The sequence below is a fragment of the Pseudorca crassidens genome, chromosome 5 (assembly GCF_039906515.1).
Source record: "Pseudorca crassidens isolate mPseCra1 chromosome 5, mPseCra1.hap1, whole genome shotgun sequence".
NCBI lineage: Eukaryota > Metazoa > Chordata > Mammalia > Artiodactyla > Delphinidae > Pseudorca > Pseudorca crassidens.
This window is the reverse complement of record NC_090300.1, coordinates 108,017,813-108,043,002: the sequence shown is the minus strand read 5'-3', so window position 1 is coordinate 108,043,002 and position 25,190 is coordinate 108,017,813. Positions and strand designations below refer to the sequence as shown.

The window sequence follows — 25,190 nt, the reverse complement described above, 5'->3', positions numbered from 1 at the left end:
TCCTGCTGTTGGCAAAGATTGAAATGCGGCAGCTAATTACAGTTTCTTCTTTAATTAGGACCTGCCTGTATAGAAGTTAATATAAAATTATTGCCCAGGAAGAAAAGCTAATATGAAAAAGTTGATAGTATACCACCTTGTCCAGAAATCTGCTTATATCCCATAAATAAGCCATTGATACCATGCAACAAGAGGGTTTTCACAGAAATGTCTAGCACTACACACTTTTTAAATTTTTTACATAATTATTTTACTTGGTTATTTGATTGAGAAATTATCATAAATTTATACTTCTATGACACAAAATGCCTGTAAAATTTAACATAGATTACAAGAAGTTTTATCTATCCACAATTAGTAGATTTTAGTTGACTTCATTTATAGTTTAAAACATTTTTATAAGTTTTAGTCTGTGAAATACAATACTAATGATCTATTACAAAGATGTTTTAATTATATTTAGTTAGAAATAAACATAAACAGGAAGTCTATAGGAACTGTTAACTAAGAATATATAATCCTAGTAGATAAAAGTTATGTTGAAATAGATAAGTACATTAATAAAACTGACTGCTCTAAATTTCTTCTCTGTGGCATACCTGGGTGTGTACAGTAAAAATGAAAAGCTGAGCTTTGGTGGACTCCTGTCAGCAAATACATCTTGATTTCTTGATTCCATGTTATGGTTGACCAGAGTACCATACAGTGAATTACAACACTGAGATCAAAATGTATTACTTCCTGTATTCTATTTGAGACATTTAAGTATAACTTAGGAGCAGATTAAAGGACTCTTCTGCTATCTGTAACCTAGAGCAAAGCTACTCTTTTCATCATAACAGAAAGTGATGAAAATGATAAAGATAAATAGTGTACAAGAAATGTGTCTGGGACAATTACAGTGATGGCACAAACAGGAAAGGAAATGTCATTATTTTTTAGTAAAAACAAGACAAAATCAAAGGATGGGTTTGTTTTCTGCTGTAGTGGTTTCATAGTTATTTGCACTTGGTTATAAAAGCACCTTGTAACTGAAGGTTTTACAAGAAAACATGTCTATTATTACAAGTCTGAAATTCTTTAGCCATTAAACCCTACTTGTCACCTTGACATTTCTAAATGTTTTCTTAAATGCAACTATAGCATTACCACAAAGCATAGATATGTTATTAAATAATTGAAATGATCTTCCACTTCAGTAAGAAATTGTGGCATTTAATTTTAAAAATTATTTTCGTACTATCTGTATATTTGCAGCAATTAATCTAAAAGATGTGAATATTTGTTTAACTCTTAGTCTTTCTAAGTGGACAGATAGCCACTATGAATCAGAATTTTGAAATGCTCTTGAAAAATCTTGGTATATTAATGATTCTTTAAATGTAAAACTCCAGAAATTTATACCTAAAGTTTTTAATCTGTCCTTACTAAATGAGAACACTTGTTGCAAAATCTTATTTTAATGACTGAGTCCTTTAAAAATTTTTAATGAATTCTTATTAGTAAGAAGGGAAGGTGGTATATAAATTCTTGGCACAGATAATTCTTTATGATGTTGTCAATGCCAGTGAGCAAAGGAGTAGACATTTGATTGTCTCTTCATTATTGTAGAGGGTAAGAAGGGAAGAGAGAACAAGACTCCTGAGCATCTTAAATCCGTAATTCAGCCAAGTGGGAAAAGTGACATAAAGATCAGTGGCAGGAATGACAGCAAGGGTTCCTTCTTTCCAGAAGCACTTACAACCAATATGAGCCAGTTTACCCTATACTTTGTTCTTATTCCTTTACTTCATTCTACGCCTTCTAATTCTCATCAGACACCACACATCATTTTGACCAGCAAATCTCGTGTTAGTGCCCACCTGAAAGCCAATTCAAGGAGACTGAGTGAAGATTCCTTTACTGTTTTCATGAATGTAAACCCCTTCACCTATTTATACATTTTTTTATATTTAAAAGCAGTGAGACTAGACAGAGTAAAGCATGTGAAAGACATCCAGAACCATATCCATCCAGACTCCCCACAATGATTTCTTTTGCCAAAAACTCCTATTTATATCTCAAGTGGAGTTCTAACACTTCAAAATGTGTCCAATTTAAATCACTTTTAGAAGTTAATATATGCTACATAGCTCTTTGAATGGAAAATATTCTGAAATTAATGAAATGACATATTTTCTGTTACAAACCAAAAATATTTGGAAATCAACCATTAGAATATGAAAACTGGTAAGAGACCATTTATATCTTTGACAAATAACTTAGCATGAGGCAGTCATTAAAGAATTAGTCTATTTATATATTCCCACCTACCCTTAAGAATAATTTCCTAATATTTTTGTTAAAATTCATAATTGTAAACTCAAAAATTTTAGCAATTAAAATAAATATTCCATGTTACAAAGTGTCATTAAAACTCAGACTACAATATGTTTGTACATCACAATTCTATCTGCCCTGGCATTTGAATAATGGCACTACTTGAAAGGCTATGATCAGGTCTACAGCGTTTTTGGGAGAGGAAAAGCATTAGTAACTAATGTTCTTGCCCATATCAGTGTGGGGTTTAAGATATTGCATTGCAAGGTTAGATTTAGTCAATGTATCCAGAGACATCACTCACAGCAGGTTAACTTTCAAATTCCATTAACTTTTCTCTTCTTCTTATCTCAATTATGCTGCACTCAAGATTGCTATACAACAGATCACAGGAGCCTTGAGGTTTATATCCTGGCAAATTCCAGTCTAGTAACCATTGACTTTAAGTGGCTAGAATTCTTAGACTGTGTTGTTCTTATTTGGCTATAAACAAAAGCACTTTATAAACCACAAATAGGTGCTTTTAAAAAGTGTCTTGATGTCACTTTTCTTCTCTATTAGGCCATATATTGATGGTTGATTTCCAATACCATTCAGAAGAATTGTATTGGAACTGTTGTTAGATAATATTTTAAGTTTACAAGAACATTGAATCTGTATAGCATGTAATAACCTCAGGTGGCTTTAACTAAATTTATATTATTTGATCATCACAGCAACATTGTGAGATAACCAGTGCAGACCTAATTATGTTTGATAGATAAGAGGATCAGAATCATGAGTAATGCTGCTAATTGTGTGTTCCCTCATTCATGCTAAATGGAGTGCACTAAAAATTCAATTTCTGAGTAAATGAAATAAATTAAATTAATCTCTTATACCAATTTTAATTGACAGTGCAATACAATTCTTTTTGGTTTAGCTTTTCTCCTTTGAGTTGAAACCAAATGCTGATGTGATAAAGCCAGTCCTTTTCCCCTCATCATTATCATCAGAGAAAACTTAAGGGTATAGTTCTTTAGTTAACAACCTACGTTCCAATGAGTAATTTACTAAGTGGAGAAAATATTTATATCTTCCTTGCCTCAAACACTTTTTTCCTCTGGTTATTAATACTGAAATTAAATCAACCATTCATCTTAGCAGGTGGAATAACATATATTCATCATTTAGTACATATTCAATTATTACATACACACAAAAACATTGAATCATTTAAACCCCTGAAGGTATTACAAATGTGATCCAATGATTTATGAATACTGGCCCTGTAAATTCTACGATGCAAATCCTGTGTAAAACTCAGAGAAATCAACTGCTGAATGTGATAGAACCAACAACTGAGCTAGGTATGTCTATCAGAATAAATGTTGGTAACATACTTTAAAGGTGAGGATGTATTCTCATATTTTCAAAAATTCTTTAACATTATGTAATCTGAAATGTTATCCGTGACATTAATTGGTAGAAGTTTTTTAAAAAATCATTTTCTAGAGATAATTTCAATATAATTAAGCATACTGTTAATTTCCAAACTGATATCCTGGGAAATAATTTCATTATGGAAATTACACTATGTAATCCATGCAGCAACTATCTTCTTTTATCTAAATATAATTACTTCTCACTGGGATTAATTTATTGTGAGGGGAAAAAAGTTTAATCATTAAGGAATTCCAGTGTAATAGGTTAAGTTTATGTGTTTTTTTTCCTCTGAGAACTTTATCTTTTTATCTTAATGATTAGGAATTTTTCTTATACTCATCTAGTATATTTATCATCTAACCAGCTAACCAAATATCTTCTTTTAAAAAGCAGTGCTTGAAAATTTAGAATTCTAACATCAATCAAAATAATTCTTTTTCTTAACATTTATATGATTAATGTTTCCTTTGTAAGAAAATAATTGGGATGATTAAAGAAAGGGTGGTGCTTTTCATGCATCAGGAAGCCCTTTATTGACAACACATGGTCATGTTGTGCTTTGCATGTATTAACATTATGTTTTGATTTGTGAATATATGGAACCCTTCAAAATGACTGTCTGTTATTATACTTATTGATTCACCTGCTCTGGTTCATGTTAATAGTACCTGCATATTTTATGTAAACTTCTTCTACATCTTCCATTAATCAATCATGGGGTTGTTTTCTAACTTAGAAGAAGGATGTGGAAAAACTATAGTTTCCATTATTTAACAGATTGACAATCAACATGAGCCCTTTGTTATTAATTAAACTTAAAGTATCTTTTTATATTTTACTTTCCAGTCCATTTCAAATTAATACTCTCTGGGTTGAAAATAAATCATTTGCCTTTCTCTTTTAATAATATATTCAAAATGCAACTACATTCTTATTATATTTTATTATTCATCAGACTTTTTAATAACTAGCACAAAATTCTGAGTGAAATCATTAAAGTCTTTGGGTAACAATACCCTTTTTAAAGAAGTAAAGCTTTACAAAGCGCTACGCTATTATAATACATATTTTTGCTTTGGCTTCTCCTCAAATTGATAGCTAAGCATTTTGTTCATTACATAAATACACAATTTATACAGTATTTATTATAGTATGTTTGGTTTTGGCCAGGGACAATATGAAGATGTCATATCAAAATATGTACAAAAAGAAATACGATTCATTATGGAAGCATACTTAACTAATTTATAGTGAAATCATGTCAATTTATTAAATTTAATGGTCTTTGCAGTTATTTTGATTTCATGTTAGCATTAATGTTTCCTATTTTGTATTTTTATAGTGTCCTCTCTAAACCTGTAATTATTCTGTCAATATATTAAATATACAATATATATATATATAAACAAACATAAACAGTTTGAAAAGTCACAGAAACTTTTGATCCCTTAACTTTCCATGTGGTTGCTTTTCTTTGTAATTCCCTTCTTCTACTCATCTTACACATATAATGAGAATGAACAGAGTCGTGTTTTTTGAACACGTTGATATTATTATATCAGCAACAGACAACATTAACTTGACAGAAGTAAATAGAATTCATTTCTTTCAACTGTTTTTGTGTTATCTGTGTTTTCTTTTAGTCGATCTACTGGATTCAAAAACAATTCAGGGGGAGCTGGGCTGGATCTCCTACCCATCACATGGGGTGAGTTTGGTAAACTATTGAAAGGAACATGATTCTTCTGTCCATTGCCTCTCTTAGAGAGCAGGAGGAATTATTGGGAACAGGAATTCCTGTACTTCTGATGACAAGTTGTGCTTATCAGTATATTCAGTACATGGACTAACACAGCTTAGTATTTGTATCCAATGGAACTATTGAGAGTTTTGAAGTATTTTTTCCCCTTCTGAATTTATCAATTGCTTGAATGAACTAACTAAACAGTTTAATTATTACTACCATCATGCAGATGATCTAAGCGTGATCACCTAACATTTTTTTTGTGATGTGGTCAAAATAGGTGAGTTGAGGAGAGACTCTAAATTTTAAGTAATGTAGAAAGTGTGTATTTGGAGATGGTTGCCTCCAGAGTTGTAGCCTTAAAATCAACTGTGGTGACAGTTCCACATAGGGTAGGTATTTGTGAACAGTATAAGCCTGTGTTGCCTTAATTTCTTTGCTTAAAGTGTCTTCAGCTTGTCTAGATCAGTTTAAAACCGGACATTTTATTTAGGAAAATATGACTGCCTTTAAATTCTAAGCACTGTATATACCTTTAATCTTTTGTCAAGCCAGACACAGATTACTGAGGTGTATAGCATTTTGGGACCCGAATATTTATGATGAGCCTTTGTGTGAGAAAATTTTCCTTCTCTTTTTTCAGAAAAAAGAGGGTCGTACATTTGGAAATTTTTTGTTCCTACAAAATTGTACAAAAAATGCCTAAACATATCTGTTTTGTTTCCAAGGATAGCCTGTGGAAAATGCAAAGTGCTATTTAGGAATATTTGTGATAGGAGTAAATGTGTATATTTCTTTTTTTTCTAGGCCAGCCTCTTTTCAAAGAGGTTATAATTACATCGACTTAGTATTGGTGTTCAGTCTTTAGATTTTTGTGCCTAAACATACTAATTTTTACTACCAGCTTCTTCTTCCCCGACGGATGTTTTGCATCAGGGATACTTCATCTATCTGTCATCTTTGTATCTGCTTCTCTTCCTGGTGCACCTTGACACTGACATGATGCCAAAACCTATCACATTATCAGGCCTTGTTTAGTTGCTTAGAAGGGAAGAGTATGAAGTAAGCCAAGGTCTGGTTTCCCCATAGGTTTAAAAGGAATCAAATGGTTAGGGTAAAAGCACATCCTGGGTAGTCATAACGAATGAGTTGAAACTCAGGATTGAGCTGGAAAACTCATTTAAAACTCATCATCCAAAACTCAAACCTAACTTTGATTTTGATTTTAGAAATTTGAGTCTTTCATTACTCCATTAGATAACATATCATAGAAACTTGCTGCCTAAGGAGATATGAAAAGCAAAAACCATACTGATACTTTACGTATATATATATATATATATATATATATATATATATATATATAGTAAACAATAAGTTAATTTGTATATCAAAGCAGCAGTCTACCTCTTATTTTCCTTTAAAGAAGGTATAAAGAAAACACATTTCTCCATGTTGAGAATTTGGGGAAATAAATTCATTTACCTTGTTAATCTCATAGATTTTATCATGAACAAAGTTCACTTTTACTTCCAGAGAAATGTTGGGTGGGGAGGGATGTTCTAGAACCTTGCCGCACACAGTGTACACATGCACCAACCAGCAGAGTCAAAACCTGGGAGATTCTTAGAAATGCAGGCTGGCAGGCCCCACTCCAGATGAATCAGAATCTGCATCTTAACATGGTCCCAGGTGATTCCTAAGCACATTAAATTTAAGAAACACTCCTCAGGGTAACTGGCCTCTTGACTTTTCTCATCTCTTGCCCAGTTTCCTACCTCCTTTCTCCTAGGAATCGCTTATGGTTTTCTCATGAACAGTTTTCAGTCTCTCCGTTAGCCTCAGAAAGCTGACCTCAGGCGCTCCGGCCTCCTCTTCATTGCTTTCCTGGTTGGTCTTCTTGCAGCTGTTACTTCACTATTTCAGATGCATTAAATGGCCTGAAACAGCTAGTCAGGTTCTCCAAGCTTATCATTAAAACCAGCAGGGAGAAAAAAAAAAAAATCTCCTCAACAGATCATGATGTTTATAATACCTTAAGCTCCAAATGATTAAAAGAAAAACCAAGTATGTGAATTATTGTCTTGGGGTGATTTGTAGTACATTTTTCCTTTAAATCTTCCCCCTGTATTATGTTAACCATAATGTCCATGAGGAAATAAGTAGCACTAATTTAGAAAATGTGACATTAATATTCATTTCGTTTTGAGAAACTGATGATATTCTTGAGTGAAAGCTCAATTCTTGAGTCAATTTAAGTTTGGGATTTAACATCTTTGCTTGTATGATTGTTTGTGCCTTTAGATTCAATTAATCATTTTTATTGCCTGATCATTGTCATTTTCAATTTGACAAGGATAGAGGAATTTTGTGTTTGTTTTGGTTTTAAAGGGAATAGATAGTTAAATCAGTAGTGATATCTATGATGCAAGCTTTTCCATAAAAAAATGAAATGATAGCTGGAAACAACTTTGAACTAGTCATTGTTTTAATTAATTAACCCCAATAAGTAAAAGTGCATCTGTTTGCAGGTTAACTAAAATATAAACCTTGGAGGAAAAAATTATAACAATGTCAGACCATACTGAATTATCGAAATATCCCACTCTCTTCTTCTTTTCTCTCTTTCTTTTTTTTTTTTTTTTTTTTTTTGGTGAGAACATTTAAGTCCTACTTTCTTAGCAAATTTCAATTTTATGATATAGTGTTATCAGCTATAGTCACCATGTTATACATTAGATCCTCAGGCCTTATTTGTATAGCTGAAAGTTTGTACCCCTTTACCAACCTCTCCCTATATACCCCACCCTCACCACTTTTCTACTCTGTTTCTATGGATTTTTTTTTTTTTTTTAAGATTCCACATATGAGTGATACCATGCAATATTTGTTTTTCTCTGTCTGGCTTATTTCACTTAGTGTAATGCACTCAAGCTCCATCCATGTTGTCACAAACGACATGGAAAATCCTGCACTTTTGATTTAGGGCAGTGGTTCTCCATGTGATGAGGGGTAGATAAGGCAGGAGGCAATTCTGATTTTGCCCCATGGAGACATTTGTATGGAGATATGCTGGTTGTCACAACTGGGAAGGCAGGGCACTACTGGCATCTGGTGTGGAAGACCAGGCATCCTGCTAGTCTTTGTACAAAAAACAGGGCAGCAAAGAATGATCTGGTCCAAAATGACAGCATCCAGGTTGAGAAACCCTTGCTTAGGGTTTGGATAATGAAGCTCTCCAGCAGGAGCTATGGTCACTCCACGAGGAGCTGGGATTGCCAGCAACTTCTCTAAGTCCCAACGATACTCCCATTAGAAGCTCTAAATTCCAAATCTTTTGAAATATAAATTTTAAGAAATAAGCCAATAATTCATTCCAAATTTGAAATGAATCTTTCATGGAATGATTATATCACATGAGCCATATAAAATTAATGTATTTTGTGGAAAATTGTCAAGAGTGACCCATTCCTTCATGTATATGTTTTTCTATTTCTATTTACCCTCTTCCCCAGAGATATATTCATTCATAAAACCTTACAATTAACCTATGCGATTTTCTTGGGAGGATTACTTCTATCTCTATTTTCAAATGGTGCTTCAAATCTTAGAGGAAACCTGGCAGAAAAGTATGGTACTATACTATTAGGCATGGGACAAATTCCCCATATAAGTATCTGTGAAGAAGTTTAATGAAACTTTGGTTTTCTCTAAATGAATTTCATGAAAATAATACTCAAACTTGTAAACTGAAATTATCAAGGGGGTCATGAACAGCAGTTCACTTTTCAGTAGAAGAGTTTTATTTGACATGGATATTTTCTGGTAGTAAGTTTGTTCACTTTAATAAATTAGACAAGCAATTAACCTTCTCTGGCCTTGTAAATTATGAATTATAATTTTTGAATTCTGGGCTTAATTATCTTCAGAAATTTTAGTAAATAGTTCAATAGTTTGAATATTCTTTGATTTAGGGGACAATCAACATATATCAAAGCCCATATATGTTGCTGGATTACAATGTAGAAAGAGTCCTTGGTTTACACATGACTAGTACTTAAATTGATTGATTGACTGACAGTGTCTTAGTCTATGTATCACCCCAGAGGAGGGATTAAAGGGAGGGAGGCTACACAGTTTTCACTTAGGATAGTATTGAGATGATGGTCAAGCAGTACAAAGGCATCTAGAACCTGGACTCAAAGAAACTCAAGTAAGGAGAAGAGAATGAAGAGAGGGTTGGAGGGGGGGGTATAGTGAAAGAATAGTCTGAAATGAGAAGTCTCAAAATCAACAGTTGTAGATTTTTTAAAAATTTTATACCACCCCCCTCTTTTCAATTCTTTTAGATTTTTTTCCCTAAAGGTTTCCTTAGCTATTTATTGGTGTCTTAACAGTGATAATGTACTTAAATAAAAAACACTCTCCTGGCAAATAGATGACCCATTGGTTGCTCATCGAGTATCTGTACCCTGGCTTTTCCTTGCTGATAGAACACTGAAATTATTCAGGTTTTCACCCTCCCATGTGTTCCTGGAAAATGACCCCTCTTGCCACTTTGCAGGGTGAATATTGATTTATCTGAGAGCAAATCATGATAATTACAGTCATTTTGCCAGTGATTGGTTTAGGCAAGAGTAAGTGAAGCCAATAAGACTGGAACAGAATTCCAATGACTTATGGGAAAGGTTTCCTTCCAATAAAAAGAGATGGGAAGAGGCCAGGTGCTTTGTGCCTCTGAGTTTGCCCTGTGATAGTCCAATGTCCAGTCTGGAGCACCTGCACTCCCTTAATGGCCAGAAAGGTGGAACCCAGAGAGCATTAGAGAGATCAGCCTGGAACCCTGACATCTTAGAACCACTGAGTTACATGGAAAAATACGTGTTCCTTGTTAAATCCATTCTTTTTGTATTTCTCATACTTTCCAGTTAAAGGCCTCCTGATAGAATCCAATGTTTTCTCTCCTGATCAAATACCTTAATTTCTAAATTGAGGCTATGGAAATGCATAATTCTGTCCTACAATGTTATTTGTATTTTCCCAAGTTATCTTTTTTGTGCTTTAGTATGAAGTCAAAGAAAACAGGCAGAATAGTAAAATAGAATAAGCACATCGTGTAGAATTGGCACATCTGCATTTGAATTCTGGCTCTGTCATTTATTGCAGTATGATCTAATACAGGCCTATTACCTTCATTAATACTTACCCTCACTTTTAAACAAGGGATAACAGTAATTTCTATGTCACAGCGCTTTATAGTGAATGACACTTGAACAAATGAGATGTTGCTATATATCTATCTATGAATAAGTATATATATACTAATGTATGTAAAAGAGATATACAAATATCATTTCTTAATCTTAGATAAATTTTACGCTTTTCCCATTCTAATACAAAACCTTTTGGTAAATTCATTCATATGTCTGCTTAAATCTCAGTCAAAACTTGATGTCTAGGAGTTGAATTTTGGGGAAAGAAAATTGATAGTATTGCCTGAGGTGCCAGCAAACACCTCTTCTCAATTAAGAGCCCAAAATATTGCCTTTGACAACACATGATTGTTATTTCATTGAATCTGCACAGATAAAAGTTCGCATATAATCTTGAACTACATTTTGAATTGAAAGAATCAAAATAAGGTAAATTGGGTGTCTAATTTATTTTAAATTTTTAATAATTTTTAGAATTTTTTAGAATTTCCTCAGAATACTAATATTTTTCTTCAGGGAGGCCTTCTATTTCTCATATGCCACCCTTCTGGCACCCCCCAGACTAGGACAGAACACCTATTAAGCTCATCTGCCTTGTTCTTTGTTGTACCTCTACAGCTTGTAATTATACATTACTGCAGTGATTTCATTGATATTTATTTAAGCCTGGAAACTGAAAGCTCTTTGAGACCAATTCCCATTTCATGAAATTCTCCCTTTTATTCTCCTTGTTTAAAGTTTGTGGATTAGTTGTCCATAAATTAACATTACCTGAATAAATGCATAATAAAAGCTTTCCAAAACAAGGAAGGATAACTAAACTAATACTAATTTTGCATTTGTTGAGAAAATTTGATGATTTCTAGTCTGTTATTTTAAATGGTGTCTGGTAATGACTTCACTCTCTTTTCAGTGGTGTAAACTTAAGTAAAATTATAATATATACATACTATAGTATATATATTGTATATATATGAGTATATATTACAGATATATAATATACAAACATACATATATAATAGTGTAGATATATGTCTATGTCTATATTACATATGTTATTTTTTGTACTAGCAGAGCTATTTAGTTAAATGTATTTAGAAAATACTACAAGCCTATGAATTGGAAGTTAACTGAAAAAGAAAACTAGCTAAAGATAGCTCTATATTGAAAATTATATAGGTTGTCCTCTAAGAGTAAAAAGCTAGGATCCTGCAAGTAAATTCCATTTAACTAAAACTAGAAATGTTTAGAATTGAATGAATCATAGAGAGTAACAGAAATAATAAAAATACTCTCTAAAACAAGTTTCCAGTATACAATAATGTGCCTTCGATATTGGAATTATTGCTATTTGTGAAGTCTGGATTCTAAAAGTCTTATCTGCTGGATTTCTAGCTTTCACTTTGTGAATGGTGTCTGAAATGCAGGAAGAATATTTTGACAACTGGGTGTCAACAATAACCACTGGGGACTTTGCCTTTATGAATCACAGTCCAAATTTTGCTTCATATGCTGAATAGTCCATCCAGGAAAATCAAATTATTCACATATGTGATATGTGATTCTTGGTCATTGACATTTTTTTGCCTAGAATGAACAATGCTATATATTTTAAATGTGTCACTTTTACCTATTGTGCTAACCTTTCAAGGAAGGTTGTCTGATCAATTAGAAAAACATGACAAAGTTTCATAGGTTTTTTTAACCTTTCCTTGAAACAAAATACACTATAAAAGAAGGGGGCATGTGGATAAGTGGTAGAAATCAGCAAAGATAGAATTTATTCTGGCAACATTTAATTTATAAAAATTAAAATGTTATCTTGTATTTGTTTTAACAGAACTTTTATTAGTGCTTAAAGAATAGAAAATATTTTCCATTGTTAATGTTGTATATTTCTATGTGAATCTTCCTCTCTGCATCAAAATATTATTTGTTTATATTTTGGGGGTTTTAGATTAGAATTTTTTTAATATGACATGCAATGTACTTTACTTCTTTTACTTTGATGTATAGCTTTGTGGAATTTAAAGTAGAGGAGATCTGAAACATATTTGGATAGGTTTATTTATTTCAGCTTTGCTCACAAATTTGTACTACATGATTCTTACTTAACATACAGTGACTATAAAGTTATATAAAAAGCTAAGACATATTTAAATAATTTTCATCTCTAATTTGAATGTTTAAATATTTCATAAATTTATTAAGATCATTTCATATTTGTTTTTTAAAGTAGCTTTTTAAAACATTCAAATCAAAAACAAAGTTTTGCTTCTAGTGATTTCTCATATTAATAGCATTTTTAAAAAATAATAACTTTTTGACACCAAAACTTTTAACTTTGTGCAACTTCAAGTGAATGTAGTTTCTGATCAAAAATGAATGATTATTAAAATAAAAGTAACCAAAATATAGATATTAAACTTAAAAAAATAATGACTTTCATACTTATTTTACATTAAATTTATTGCTACATGTGCAAAATAGTATATGACAGACTGAATATCTATTTCTATATTGCTAAGAAATGTCCAGTTCCCTTAATATTTTAAAGAGCATACTTAGAATAAGCACTATGTTTTCAAGCTTCCAGGCTTTCATTTGAATATAGGATATAAATATATGTACTCCAATAGAGACGAGTTTCCATTCTGTCATTCCACTATGTCAAGAATTTTTAAAAATAATAATTTCCCAAAAGTTTTGCTTATTTACTTTACTCCTTAATTATTTTTTTTAAATTTCATGAATTAGTTGTTTTGACCTTTAGGTTTATTATTCTCTGATGGTTAATTTCTTTTGAAAGCCTTTTGAAAAAGAAATTAAATTTGGCCTGTAAAAAAATATGGCATAAAACACTTTTTAAATAAGTCCCATGTCCCAAATGACAGACATTGGACCTGAGAACATTTAAAGGTTATAATATTTACAATACAAACCACTTGAAGTATTTCTACAAACTTCATAGCTCATTGATTACCATCAGTTTTGTTTGTTTGTTTGTTTGTTTTTTCTGCTTGTGATGCTCACTTTATTCAAGAAGTGTTATATGAAGAAAAACTACCAAAATGTAATATCTCAGCTTTCTTGGGAGTTGCTAAAGTCATTTATCCCCTTTACATGGGACATAAGAAGGAAAACATCAAGGGGGATAGTGTACTCAATTTTCTGAATAGTCTGGGTTACAAGTTATTTTTATTCATTCTGTTAATGATGCAGTTTAACATATATATACACACACATATATATATGTGTGTTTATGTATTTACAGTTTATATATAAAACTATATATATTAAACTACAGAGTCATATATAGTTAAATATATTTTTTAAAACTAATATATTGAAATTCTTTTAAATTTGTAAACAGTAGTTATTAGAAATGCAAATTTCTGAGCTTCCAACCAAGACCTACTACTACATTACAAATCCTGGGACCAGGGCTCAGCAACCTGTTTTTTCACAGGCCCTCCATGTGATTCTGATGCTGTTCAAGTTTGGGAATCACTGCTAGAAAATCGTTATCTGCTGTAATAAGACAGGTATTACTTATGAAGGTATTCAGCAGCTGCTTGATACAGTGCTGTAGTTTGTTCCAAACTCTTAATTAGTGCAGCACTATGCATAATTTGTGATTAATATAGCTCTGGATATTTTTAAATTTAGAATTTTACAATAAACACACAGCAAAAAAATAGGTATTTTACTAGCAACTCGGGGAGTCTATTCTTAGCACTTTTGCAAGAGGGATTCATTTTAGAATCCTCAAGTTTCTCTCATGTAATCTTGGAGCTCAATTTGAGCTGCATGTAGTATCTTCAGTATTTGTAAATACTGAAGATACTTATACATCCGTGTCCGTTGCTCATGATAAAAGAGATAACATTAAAACCAAAAGACTGGAAAAGCCCTGAATTAAGTGATAGTGAAACTGGAATAAGGGATATGAAAGTTCCCCCATCAAGGAGTTACTAGAATATAAGGTTGTCCCGGAGATGACTATGAAACATTCCTAGAAAGTTACTGAGATCAGCTTATGATCGATTTTATGTGCCCCATGAAAGATACTGGAGATAATTCAAAGGCAGTATTTTAAAGAGATTATGGAGGGTGTTGTAATCAAAGAACAGACAGGCACCAGAAAAAGCAGCTGGAAATCACTGTGAAAGTTCCCACGATAGATTACAGGAACCTAGGATCAGCCCTCTATTCCTTTGGTTATACATCTTAGTGATTTGGCATAGGTTAAATTTTCATTATTTTGCTGACCCTCCAAGAAGGAATATTCTAAAAAAATCAAAAAGAATTTTTATTAATAGGTCATTTTCATAATAAAGCCATAAAATAAAGAGAAGCCAAATTTGGCAAATTGAATAAGTTGTAAGACCTTTGGGGGACTCAGTAGAAATGAAAATTAGTAAACTAAGGAAGACAAAGCAAAAGAAAAAAAAAAAGAGGGCATAAGATGCTCTAACAGTAAAAATCAAATTTCCCTTCCATATGACAATACACGTTAATGTTCTTTTGGGTGTATGGTTAAGAATAAGCTAAACTTAAAAAAAAAAAAAAGAATAAGCTAAACTTGAAACAAATGTGAGGAGAGATCTCCCTTCTCAACATGAAGAGACAAGACCATGAACCCAGCAACCAGGAGATTTGGCCAGTGCAGGAAGAGAGGAGAGATTCAGTGTGATGCTTTCAAAGAACTTTAACACTCCATCTGAACTTGGATACTTATTCTATGCCATGTAAATCAAGACAGCTGGTAGCCATAAACTTTATGGATTTTCTCAAAAGTCTTCAATTGAGTTTAAAGCTTGTGGATGATATGAATCAATTTTGTAAACTGTGCCCTAGAAATATTTGTCATCTGTATCCTGAATGTTGGATGGGTAATCATTTTTTGAAGTAGAATTAGTGATCATTTTTATTTAAATTTACCCATTCTCTTGAGTGTTGAAAAAGCAAGTAAACAACAACGTAGTCATAAACAAAAAATAACTAGAAATTTGTGAAAATGTTTATTGATAGAGCTGCTTCACTTTTTTTAATAAAGGGGGCAAATTTTTATCTTATTTGGAGCAGTGGAATATATTTGAATGAGTAATCAATTTTAGAGCCAGCAGGGACTTTAGAAGTCCTCTAATGCAATTCCTTAAGTACACAGACAAGCAGCTGAAGCCCAGGGAGTCTTAGTGACTTGCGCAAGGTCATATCATTGCTCTCTGGGTCTGTGTTCAGTGGTCTTTTCATTAATCTTTTCTGTCTTGGTCTGCGGACAGTACCAGAGAAGGATTCAAGATTATGTGATTTAATGTTGAAGAGACTATACTTCATAGAATTTCAGGACTATTTTGTCTGAGTGTCTTGCCATGCAGCACCCTAAATAATAAACAAATTTTGGAATATGTCAGTCAATGTTGAGCTACCTTTCTCAGCAGTTGAAAATGCTGATCTTTCATAAGGCCAAGAAGAAAATTGAGTTGTATAGGATTATTATTAGCTCTCCATTCTCTCGTGTATCCGTATCCCCTCATCACATCTTGGTTTATGATCCAGGGACTGAGCTGTCACTTTCTGCCTAAAGATTCTTAACTTATTCTCTGACAACTAGAAATTGATTTTAGCTGAGATTCAAATATAAATCTAAATGTACTTGCATTGAAAGAGTATTTTTGTTTATTTATTTTTGCGGTACGCGGGCCTCTCACTGTTGTGGCCTCTCCCGTTGCGGAGCACAGGCTCAGCGGCCATGGCTCACGGGCCCAGCCACTCCGCGGCATGTGGGATCTTCCCAGACCAGGGCACGAACACGTGTCCCCTGCATCGGCAGGCGGACTCTCAACCACTGTGCCACCAGGGAAGCCCTGAAACAGTATTTTTAAATGCTAGCTCATAACCAAAACAAATCTCAACTACTCTCAATTTTCATAAGAACCAATAAATGTTTTGAGATCTTTTAAAAAATTAGTACATCATTTTTAATGTGACTAGTCTTCAAACAGAAGGGTTAGATGTGTTATCTTCTAGCCAATAAGTCCTCAAGATTTAAAATGTCTCAAAATTATTAGCAACATTTTTGTCTTCTGAACTGCTAAAATAGTAAATTTTTGTTGGATACTTTTTACAGAAATATATGGTGCTCTTATGTATATTCTTTTGGAATATATAATGTGGCTTCTCTTTGAGCAAGCCTCAAGAAAAAGCTGTCATTTTGATTAATACAACACAAGCTGTACTAATAAGTGGCTTCATAAGATATTTGTTCATTTGATTCTAGGTAACTGAGAACAATTGAACAAGTATAAACAAGTAAATGTCTATACTCTAGACATTTTAGAGTAGAAAGAGAGTGAGAAACAATCTCTGCCCACAAGGAGTTTCTAGCATACCAGTATGTTTTGTCTCGTTCTCATACATCCAGCTTTCAGAGACAAGAAGGAATATGGTCTGAGGTGTTTGGACATTTAATTCTAGCTGTTGATTATTTCATAACCATGTATGATGCTGGTTTTTAAATTTTGCTTATTTTAGAATAACTTTAGATTTATAAAAAAGTGGCAAAGCTAAGACAGTAGATCCCATAACACTACCATATGCACAAGTTTCCCCTAATGTTAAGATTTTATATAAGCATAGTAATATTTCTAAAAACCAAGAAATTCACATTGCTATATTACTATTAACTAAACTACGGATTTTATTCAGATTTCACCAGTTTTTCCACTAACATCCTTCTCGTTCCACTATCCAATCCAAGGTACCGCATTGCATTTAGTGTGAAAGAATTTTTTTCCCATCAGTTTCTATTCATTAATATATTTTACCATGTATAAGTTTGACTCTCATCAGTTTTTTTTTAATAATAGAGTTTATTTCTTACAGAAGTTTTACAGAAAAGTTGAACAGAGAGTACAGAGTACACTGCACTCTGTACAGAGTTCACATATACTCTCTCCAGTTTCCCCTATAATTAACATCTAGCAATGCTGTAGTATGTATGTTAAATTTGATGAACCAATACTGATGATTTTAACTGAAGTTCATAGTTTAGTTAAAGTTCATAGTTTACATTAGAGTGCACTCTTCATGTTGTACAATTTTCTAGGTTTTGCCACATGCATAATGTGTGTATGCATTGTTTCAGTATCACACAGAACATTTTCACTACACTACAAATCCCCTGTGCTGTGCCTATATCACCCCTTTCCCCCTCCTGTGACAACACTGATCTTTTTACTCTCTTTATAGTTTTCCTTTTCTAAAATGTCCTATAGGTGGAATCATACTGTATGTAGCCTTTTCAGAAGAGCTTCATTCACTTAGCAATGAGCACTTAAGGTTCCTCTGTGTATGATGCTGCTTTGTATTTGCTTTGACTTTCAATTTATACTTCTAGTTTTACACATGTTGTTTTGAATTCTGAGTTTACCAAAGAAGTTTTGTCTATGTGTTCCTTCCATTTTCTACTTAATGAGGACTGCTTCTTTTTCAGATCTGTTTTGTTTTTGTTTTCGTTTTACATAATTCTTGGTCTCAAGTTATAACAAAGCTTTCAGTGAAATATACTTAGGGAATATCTGAACATATCAAGACATTCCTTTCTTCGCATAGTATCACTTGTAAGATGACAAGGTATATTTCTTCTACATTTTCATTACTTTTACAATACCATTCAATGATTTATTTTTGGTTAAATAGAGTCCCAAATATTAGGTTTGCTTCTCATTTTCCAAACACTTTGAATCTGTAGTCATGGTGAATTGCAATTGTTTATAGTTCTTAATTCCCTAAACTAATTTTTAGGCTATGAGAGTTTAATGAGAGTTGAGAAAAAAAAAAGTGAGAATAGGCCAATCTACTAATTGAAATATAACAGTTGGTTGACCGACTTTAGTCGTATAATTTAAAACAAATTAGGGAATAATTATCATATCATTCTTATACTATCAGTAGCATGCATTTGATAATGGCACAGGATTTCATAGAGCATTCAGCAGATTAAAATAAAATTAAATCTACCTTTATAAAAATAGACAAATTTCTTTTTCTTTACAGGAAGAAAAATATGATTTCTATAAAGTATAAAGAACATGTTTTTCCTGGTGATCTATTTGAGAAAGGGAGAGGGAGAGGATTGGAAAACAGATATTATTTTGCCTAAAATCACTATTATCAAAATTTTGCTCCTAATAAATTTGCTTTGTTTTTTCTAAATCAAATGTATTAGAAATTTATTTTAGTTGTGTATGTGTGTATCCACACATACAGAGAGATACAGACACACATAGAGACAAATACACATATACAATATTTTTTCTTTTATATAGAGATTCTTCAGGTGAACATATAGAAAGTTTTTAAAAATAATATCCATTACAAACATTCTTAATAAAACCATTCTCTTAGGTGGACTCAGTCAGTTTTCAGGTGGGTAAGCTCTTTGAGCTAAACCAGTTTTTTTGTTGAAGTATAATTGATATACAATATTATATTTCAGATATATAACATAGTGATTTGATATTTTTATACATTATGAAATGATCACCATGATAAATCTAGTTACCATTTGTCACCATACAAAGTTATTACAATATTATTGACTATATTCACCATGCTGTACGTTACATCCCTGTGACTTTTCTGTTTTATAACTGGAAGTGTGTACCTCTTAACCCTGTTTACCTAGTTTGTCCAACCCCCTACCCTCCTCCCCTCTGGAAACCACCAGTTTGTTCTCTGTATCTGTGAGTCTGTTTCTGTTTTGTTTGTTTGGTTGGGTTTTTGGATTCCACATATAGGTGAAATTTTGTGGTATTTGTCTTTCTTTATCTGACTTATCATAATACCCTCTAGGTTCATCCATGTTATAACAAATGGCAAGATTTTACTTTATGTTTTATGGCTGAGTAATACTCCATTGTGTATATATACCACATCTTCTTTATCCATTCATCTACCAATGGACACCTAGGTTGCTTCCATATCTTGGCTATTGTAAATAATGCTTCATCAAACTTTAAAGCTTTTGTACAGAGAAGGAAACCATCAACATAACAACAAGCCAACCTACTGAATGGGAGAAGATATTTGCAAATCTGATAAGGGGTTAATATCCAAAATATACTAAAAAAGAGAATTGTCTCTTTTTATTCATATAGAATTTTTCACTATTTCCTAAGGATTCTTTCTCAAATATTTTTAGGATTTACTTCCCACTCTCCATCTTCCCTGTTGCTGTATTTCAGTCTAGCAAGCATCATTGAAGGAGGCACCAGTGTGTAAAACGATCTTTGGCTTAATTAAGTAATATTATCTAATGAAGAAAGAAAACTTAAATAAAGATAATTTAAAAATGAGATATAATGTTAAAAGGAACAAATGCTAATTCTGGAAAAAATGTTTATTGATCCTGATCTTATGACTAATTCTCACACATGAGGACTTTTGCCTAGAAGTATAACGTAGGGCAGAAATGGAAGTTGTTAGAAAGGTGGAGATGATGACTACTAACAGTTGAAATAGTGGAATGACCCACATATTAGCAAAGAATAAGTTTAGGAAAAATTCATCTGTTCCTTTGACAGGAAGCATGGAGTAGCAGGTAAAAAAGCAGGTAACCAAAGTGGAAAAGTCTCTGTTTTACCTTAGATAAGTTAAAGGAAAAGAATTAGTGGGGTGTGGGGTAGTAGAGTTCAGTAAACAAGAGAAGGACAAAAGCATTTGGGAGAAATGATGCTACGTTTCAGAAGTGCATAATTCCTAGAATGTACTAATATTTGGGGGGGAGAATGAATGGCCTTGTGTGTTGATGATAATATACAAATAACCAATACCACACACATGTGCACATGTGTATGCACGTGTGTGTGCATGTGTGTGTTTATTTACTTATTGGAAATTAAAATATATATTAAAATGAAAACTGCATATTTAATAAAGTTGATATAAAAGGATCATTATAGGGGCTTCCCTGGTGGTGCAGTGGATAAGAATCCGCCTGCCAATGCAGGAGACACAGGTTCAAGCCCTGGTCCGGGAAGATCCCACATGCTGCGGAGCAGCTAAGCCCATACGCCACAATCACTGAACCTGAGCCCTACTGCCCGCGAACCACAACTACTGAGCCCATGTGCCACAACTACTGAAGCCTGTGTACCTATAGCCTATGCTGTCCAACTGCAACAAGAGAAACCACAATGCGAAGGCCACGCACTGCAACGAAGAGTAGGCCCTGCTCGCCACAACTAGAGAAAACCCGTGCACAGCAACGAAGACCCAACGCAGCCAAAATTAAATAAATAAAATAAATAAATTTTTAAAAAAGATTGTTATAAAAAATAAGTGTTTATTCATGTACCTGTTATTAAATTGTCTTGAAGACACTGGGACTAGTGACTATGGATTTACTGTTTTACAGGGAGGACTGTGCTCTCAGTCTCCATCTCTCTCTGTCTTTTTCACTTTGGGGATTTAAAAATTTAATTAATGAGCAAAGGAGACAAGAAATGTTTAGTAAATTTTGTTTAAGAGCACCTGAAAAGAACATATGAATAAATTAAGATCAATGTCAATATCAAAAGTTACACAAAATGTTTCCATCTTTCATAAAACAGGACCCCAAATTGAATTTAAAGTTAGTTTTTTTTTTTTTTTTTTTTTTTGCGGTCCTCGGGCCTCTCACTGCTGTGGCCTCTCCCGTTGCGGAGCACAGGCTCCGGACGCGCAGGCTCAGCGGCCATGGCTCACGGGCCCAGCCGCACCGCGTCATGTGGGATCTTCCCGGACCGGGGCACGAACCCGTGTCCCCTGCATCGGCAGGCGGACTCCCAACCACTGCGCCACCAGGGAAGCCTCTAGGTTTCTTATTTTTAAGGATTGAAAAATGGTCAGAGAAAAGTCGTGCTTTTTAAATTAGCGACAAAATGTGCTTTAAAATATCATGCATATCTTTTAGAATAGTAGAACACCCTTTTGGAACATCTTTTGAGGATTGATTTAATCCGATATATATTATATATGTGTGTGTGTGTATATCTTTTTCTTTTCAATCTACTCATCTCAGGAAAGGTCTGTTTGTCATTTCACTTGTAAAAACAGTTGGTGAATGCATCTGAGTTATTTTCAATTCATGTCACTGCCACTTCAGTCTGTGAAGGAAGAGAAGAAATCGCTGTCCTTCTCAGGAACTACTTAAGCTAGATATTTGCAAATAGAAAATATAGTTTAATTGGATTTATGATATAATATAAAGTAGTTGTAAAATGCACATCAATATTGGGACCTGAAAGTACTGAGTCACAGAGCTAGATGGCATAATGCAAATTTCAAAGCCAGCGCATACTGATTATCATAGTCCTTTAAAGGGGACGGAGAAATGGCAGCAGGGCCCATAGTGCTCCAGGAGTCTGTTGAAGTAGAGAATACCTTGCCAAAACAATTGTAAAGTGTTCTATATAGTTCAGTGGAGTATTGGAGTATTGGATTTCATGGAGTATTGGTTTCTTCCTGAAACCAGGTATGTCTGACATGATTTTACAGACACTTAAAAACTGTATGAAGTTTTGCCTTTGAAAAGTTCTCCATTCATTCTATAAATATTTACTAAAAATAACCTATTTACTGAGGCAGTGCCAGATATTTTTTAAGGTACTGATTTAAAAATGGAACAAGCACTATTTTTAAACATTAGTCATCTTCAGGATTCCCCTTTCTGAAATAGAAAATCATTTAAACTAGTCATGTAGAAATGCTGTGTCATCCATCAGACACTAGTCATGAACTTCAAGTGGTTAGTGCGTACTTATTGAAAAACTACCCACATTAAATGCATAGAAAGAGTAAGAAAAGTTACTTTAGAAATCCTACAGAAAATATAAAAGTTTTCGATCTCTATAAAATTTAAGAAGTTGTAAGAAGCAAGTTAATACAGTTTAAATGCAAAAAAGAAATTTACTGGCATGGCAATATGTGACAGACAAAGGAGGGGTGATTGATATTAATTAATAGGAAGTTTTAGGTAGATTTTTCTGTTCTCCTCTCAGGCCTTGTATTAAAGGAATAAAATTTGTAATAGAATTCACAAGTAAAGGCACCAAAATGTATTCCCATGTACAAGTACCAGCTTGTTCTCAAGTATGACTACAACCTACCATAAGCAATAAGTTCTGTTGCAGTATATCCATTTCCTCGTATCTCGGGCTCTCTGTTCAGTGATACAGTTGGGATAGAAAGGAGGATATGACTCTAAAAGGGTATCGGTAGCATGTGAATGACCTCATGTTAATTAAGCACTTAACTAAGTTCAATTGTGTCTAATCACACAACAGACAGTGCAGATATGAAAGTCAAAGTGATAACAAACACCTAGACTTCCATGGGGAATGTTTGATCAGGTAAACAAATGCCTTAATTCTGAACTAGATGTAAAATCATCTGTGGTTTTCAGGAAATTTGACAGTAAAATTTGACACATACTCCTATTATATATGAAAATTTGTTTATATTATATGTATAGACAGATAATATACATTAAATATTGAAAAAAGGAGAAATTAAAAAGGCTAAAACAAATATCAATAGCAGGGGCTAATGTACCTCATTTTGGAGACCTGCTAGTGTAGATAGTAGATGACATTCTTCATTTTATTATCAATGGTCATTTCCAGAATTTGAAAATTAATGTAGCTTCTCCAAATGCATGTATACACCTTTGAGAAAGCTTCAAAATACTGATAAATAGACAACATTCTATGTTACTGAAATGTTACTAGGTATCAATTTGAATTTAATATGTATTAAGTTTTTTTCCATACCATTAATTTCTTACCCCATGTAAAACAGTCAGAATGACAGATTGATACAGGCAGAACAGAGCATCATATGCATGTCGGACATTCATAAATTTAACATTTTTAGTAAAGGATTTGCTTCTTATAAATTTGGGCAAGTTCTAACACCTTTTCCTGGTTATGCTCAGGATTAAATACTATGAGAGAAAACATGCTCAATGCTTTAACTTTGGTAATGAGAGAAATATTATGAACAAATTAAGTATTGTTAAGGGGAATGGGGCAATTAATGATTCATAAAAGCAGCAGAGAGGTAGATCCAGTTATCATGGCTGAATTGTGTGCCACTGAAAGTCATTTGTGTCTAACTGCCTACTCCAAAATCTATTCAGTCCTTTCTCCTAATAAGAAGACCCCCTATTTTTTTCAGACTGACACTGTACCGTGCTAAAGGAATACATTTCCCAGCTTCTATCAAATCGAAGTGTGTACATATGACAAAGTTTTGATGAGTTTGATGTAAGCAGGGGTATGGAACTTCTAAGAAGTTGCTGTACAGGAAATCTGGCATTTGGGTATTGATTTGTCCTACAGCAGTCATCCTGTAATATCAGGATGCAAGCCACATACTAGATCAATGTAGTAAAGAGCTGAGAGAAGCCTGGCCTACCGATGATTTCAGGGAGCTGCCATAGCAGATACAAACTGTTTACTTCTAACCTGTTAATGTGAGAAAATTAAACCTTGTATATTAGTGAAGATTTTCCAGGTCCCATCTCTACCAGTAGAAAATGATTACTAACTAATATACCAACCATATAATATTTTAGAAAAACCAAGTCTAATATGGTTATGTGCATAAATATATACATTCTGCATTCTGTATAGAATCATGATATTAGAAATAATAGAAATTAAATAAAATATAGAAATTAAATGTTAATACATGTGAAATTTGCCAATTCATTTCATAGTCTGGTATACCCTGAAACTTAAGAAAGAAAAATCTTCTTCCAAATTCTGTTTGCAGCAATCTATCCACCTTTACTCTTAAAAATAGTGAGAGGTATTTACAGGAGGCTGAAAGGGGGATTTTTTAAAAAATCATAGATGTCCTATGTTGAAAGAGTATTCAAAAATACAACATTGTTTGAAGGGAGTTTTTCATTTGATAAAGACTGCTGTCCCACCTTGAGATTGTGAATTGGATTATTTACATTATTTCACATACATTCTGGGGTATTTAAACTCATTTTTCTCTGGATCACAAAAGTAATCATCATCATTATGGTGTCCATATTAATTTGTATCTGTGTTCTCTGCTTTATCTGTTGACAATTACAAATCCTATCTCTAGCTCAATGAATAATATGAGGCAACACAACATACATAAGTCATATACATTAGAATTAACAAAATACTCTCAGTTGTCTACTTCTGGTCAACATAAAACAACCTCCTCATGCTGTTTCTTATTATGATTAAAGGCTCTCAGAAACTACACAGACATTCTTTCTCCACCTCCAACCTCTTTTCACATATGGAAGTTTTAACTTAGGGTCAGGACCATTCAAGATGTCTAGGTGATTTTATTCATCTGTTTTTATGAATAATTCTCAGGACCTAAAATGTTCATCCTGTTAAACATTTTAGAGAGGACTAATAGAACACAAACTCTTACTGTGAAAAAAAGAC

At 33.0% G+C, this 25,190-nt stretch overlaps 1 protein-coding gene across 1 annotated transcript in view; it reads left to right on the top strand.

The window, feature by feature from the left end:
• Positions 1–25,190, top strand: part of EPHA3 (EPH receptor A3) — a 366,552-nt gene that overhangs the window by 13,248 nt on the left and 328,114 nt on the right. The window contains exon 2 of the mRNA XM_067739177.1: positions 5,388–5,452. Coding sequence (XP_067595278.1) covers positions 5,388–5,452 — 65 coding nt within the window. The remainder of the gene's footprint in view (positions 1–5,387; positions 5,453–25,190) is intronic.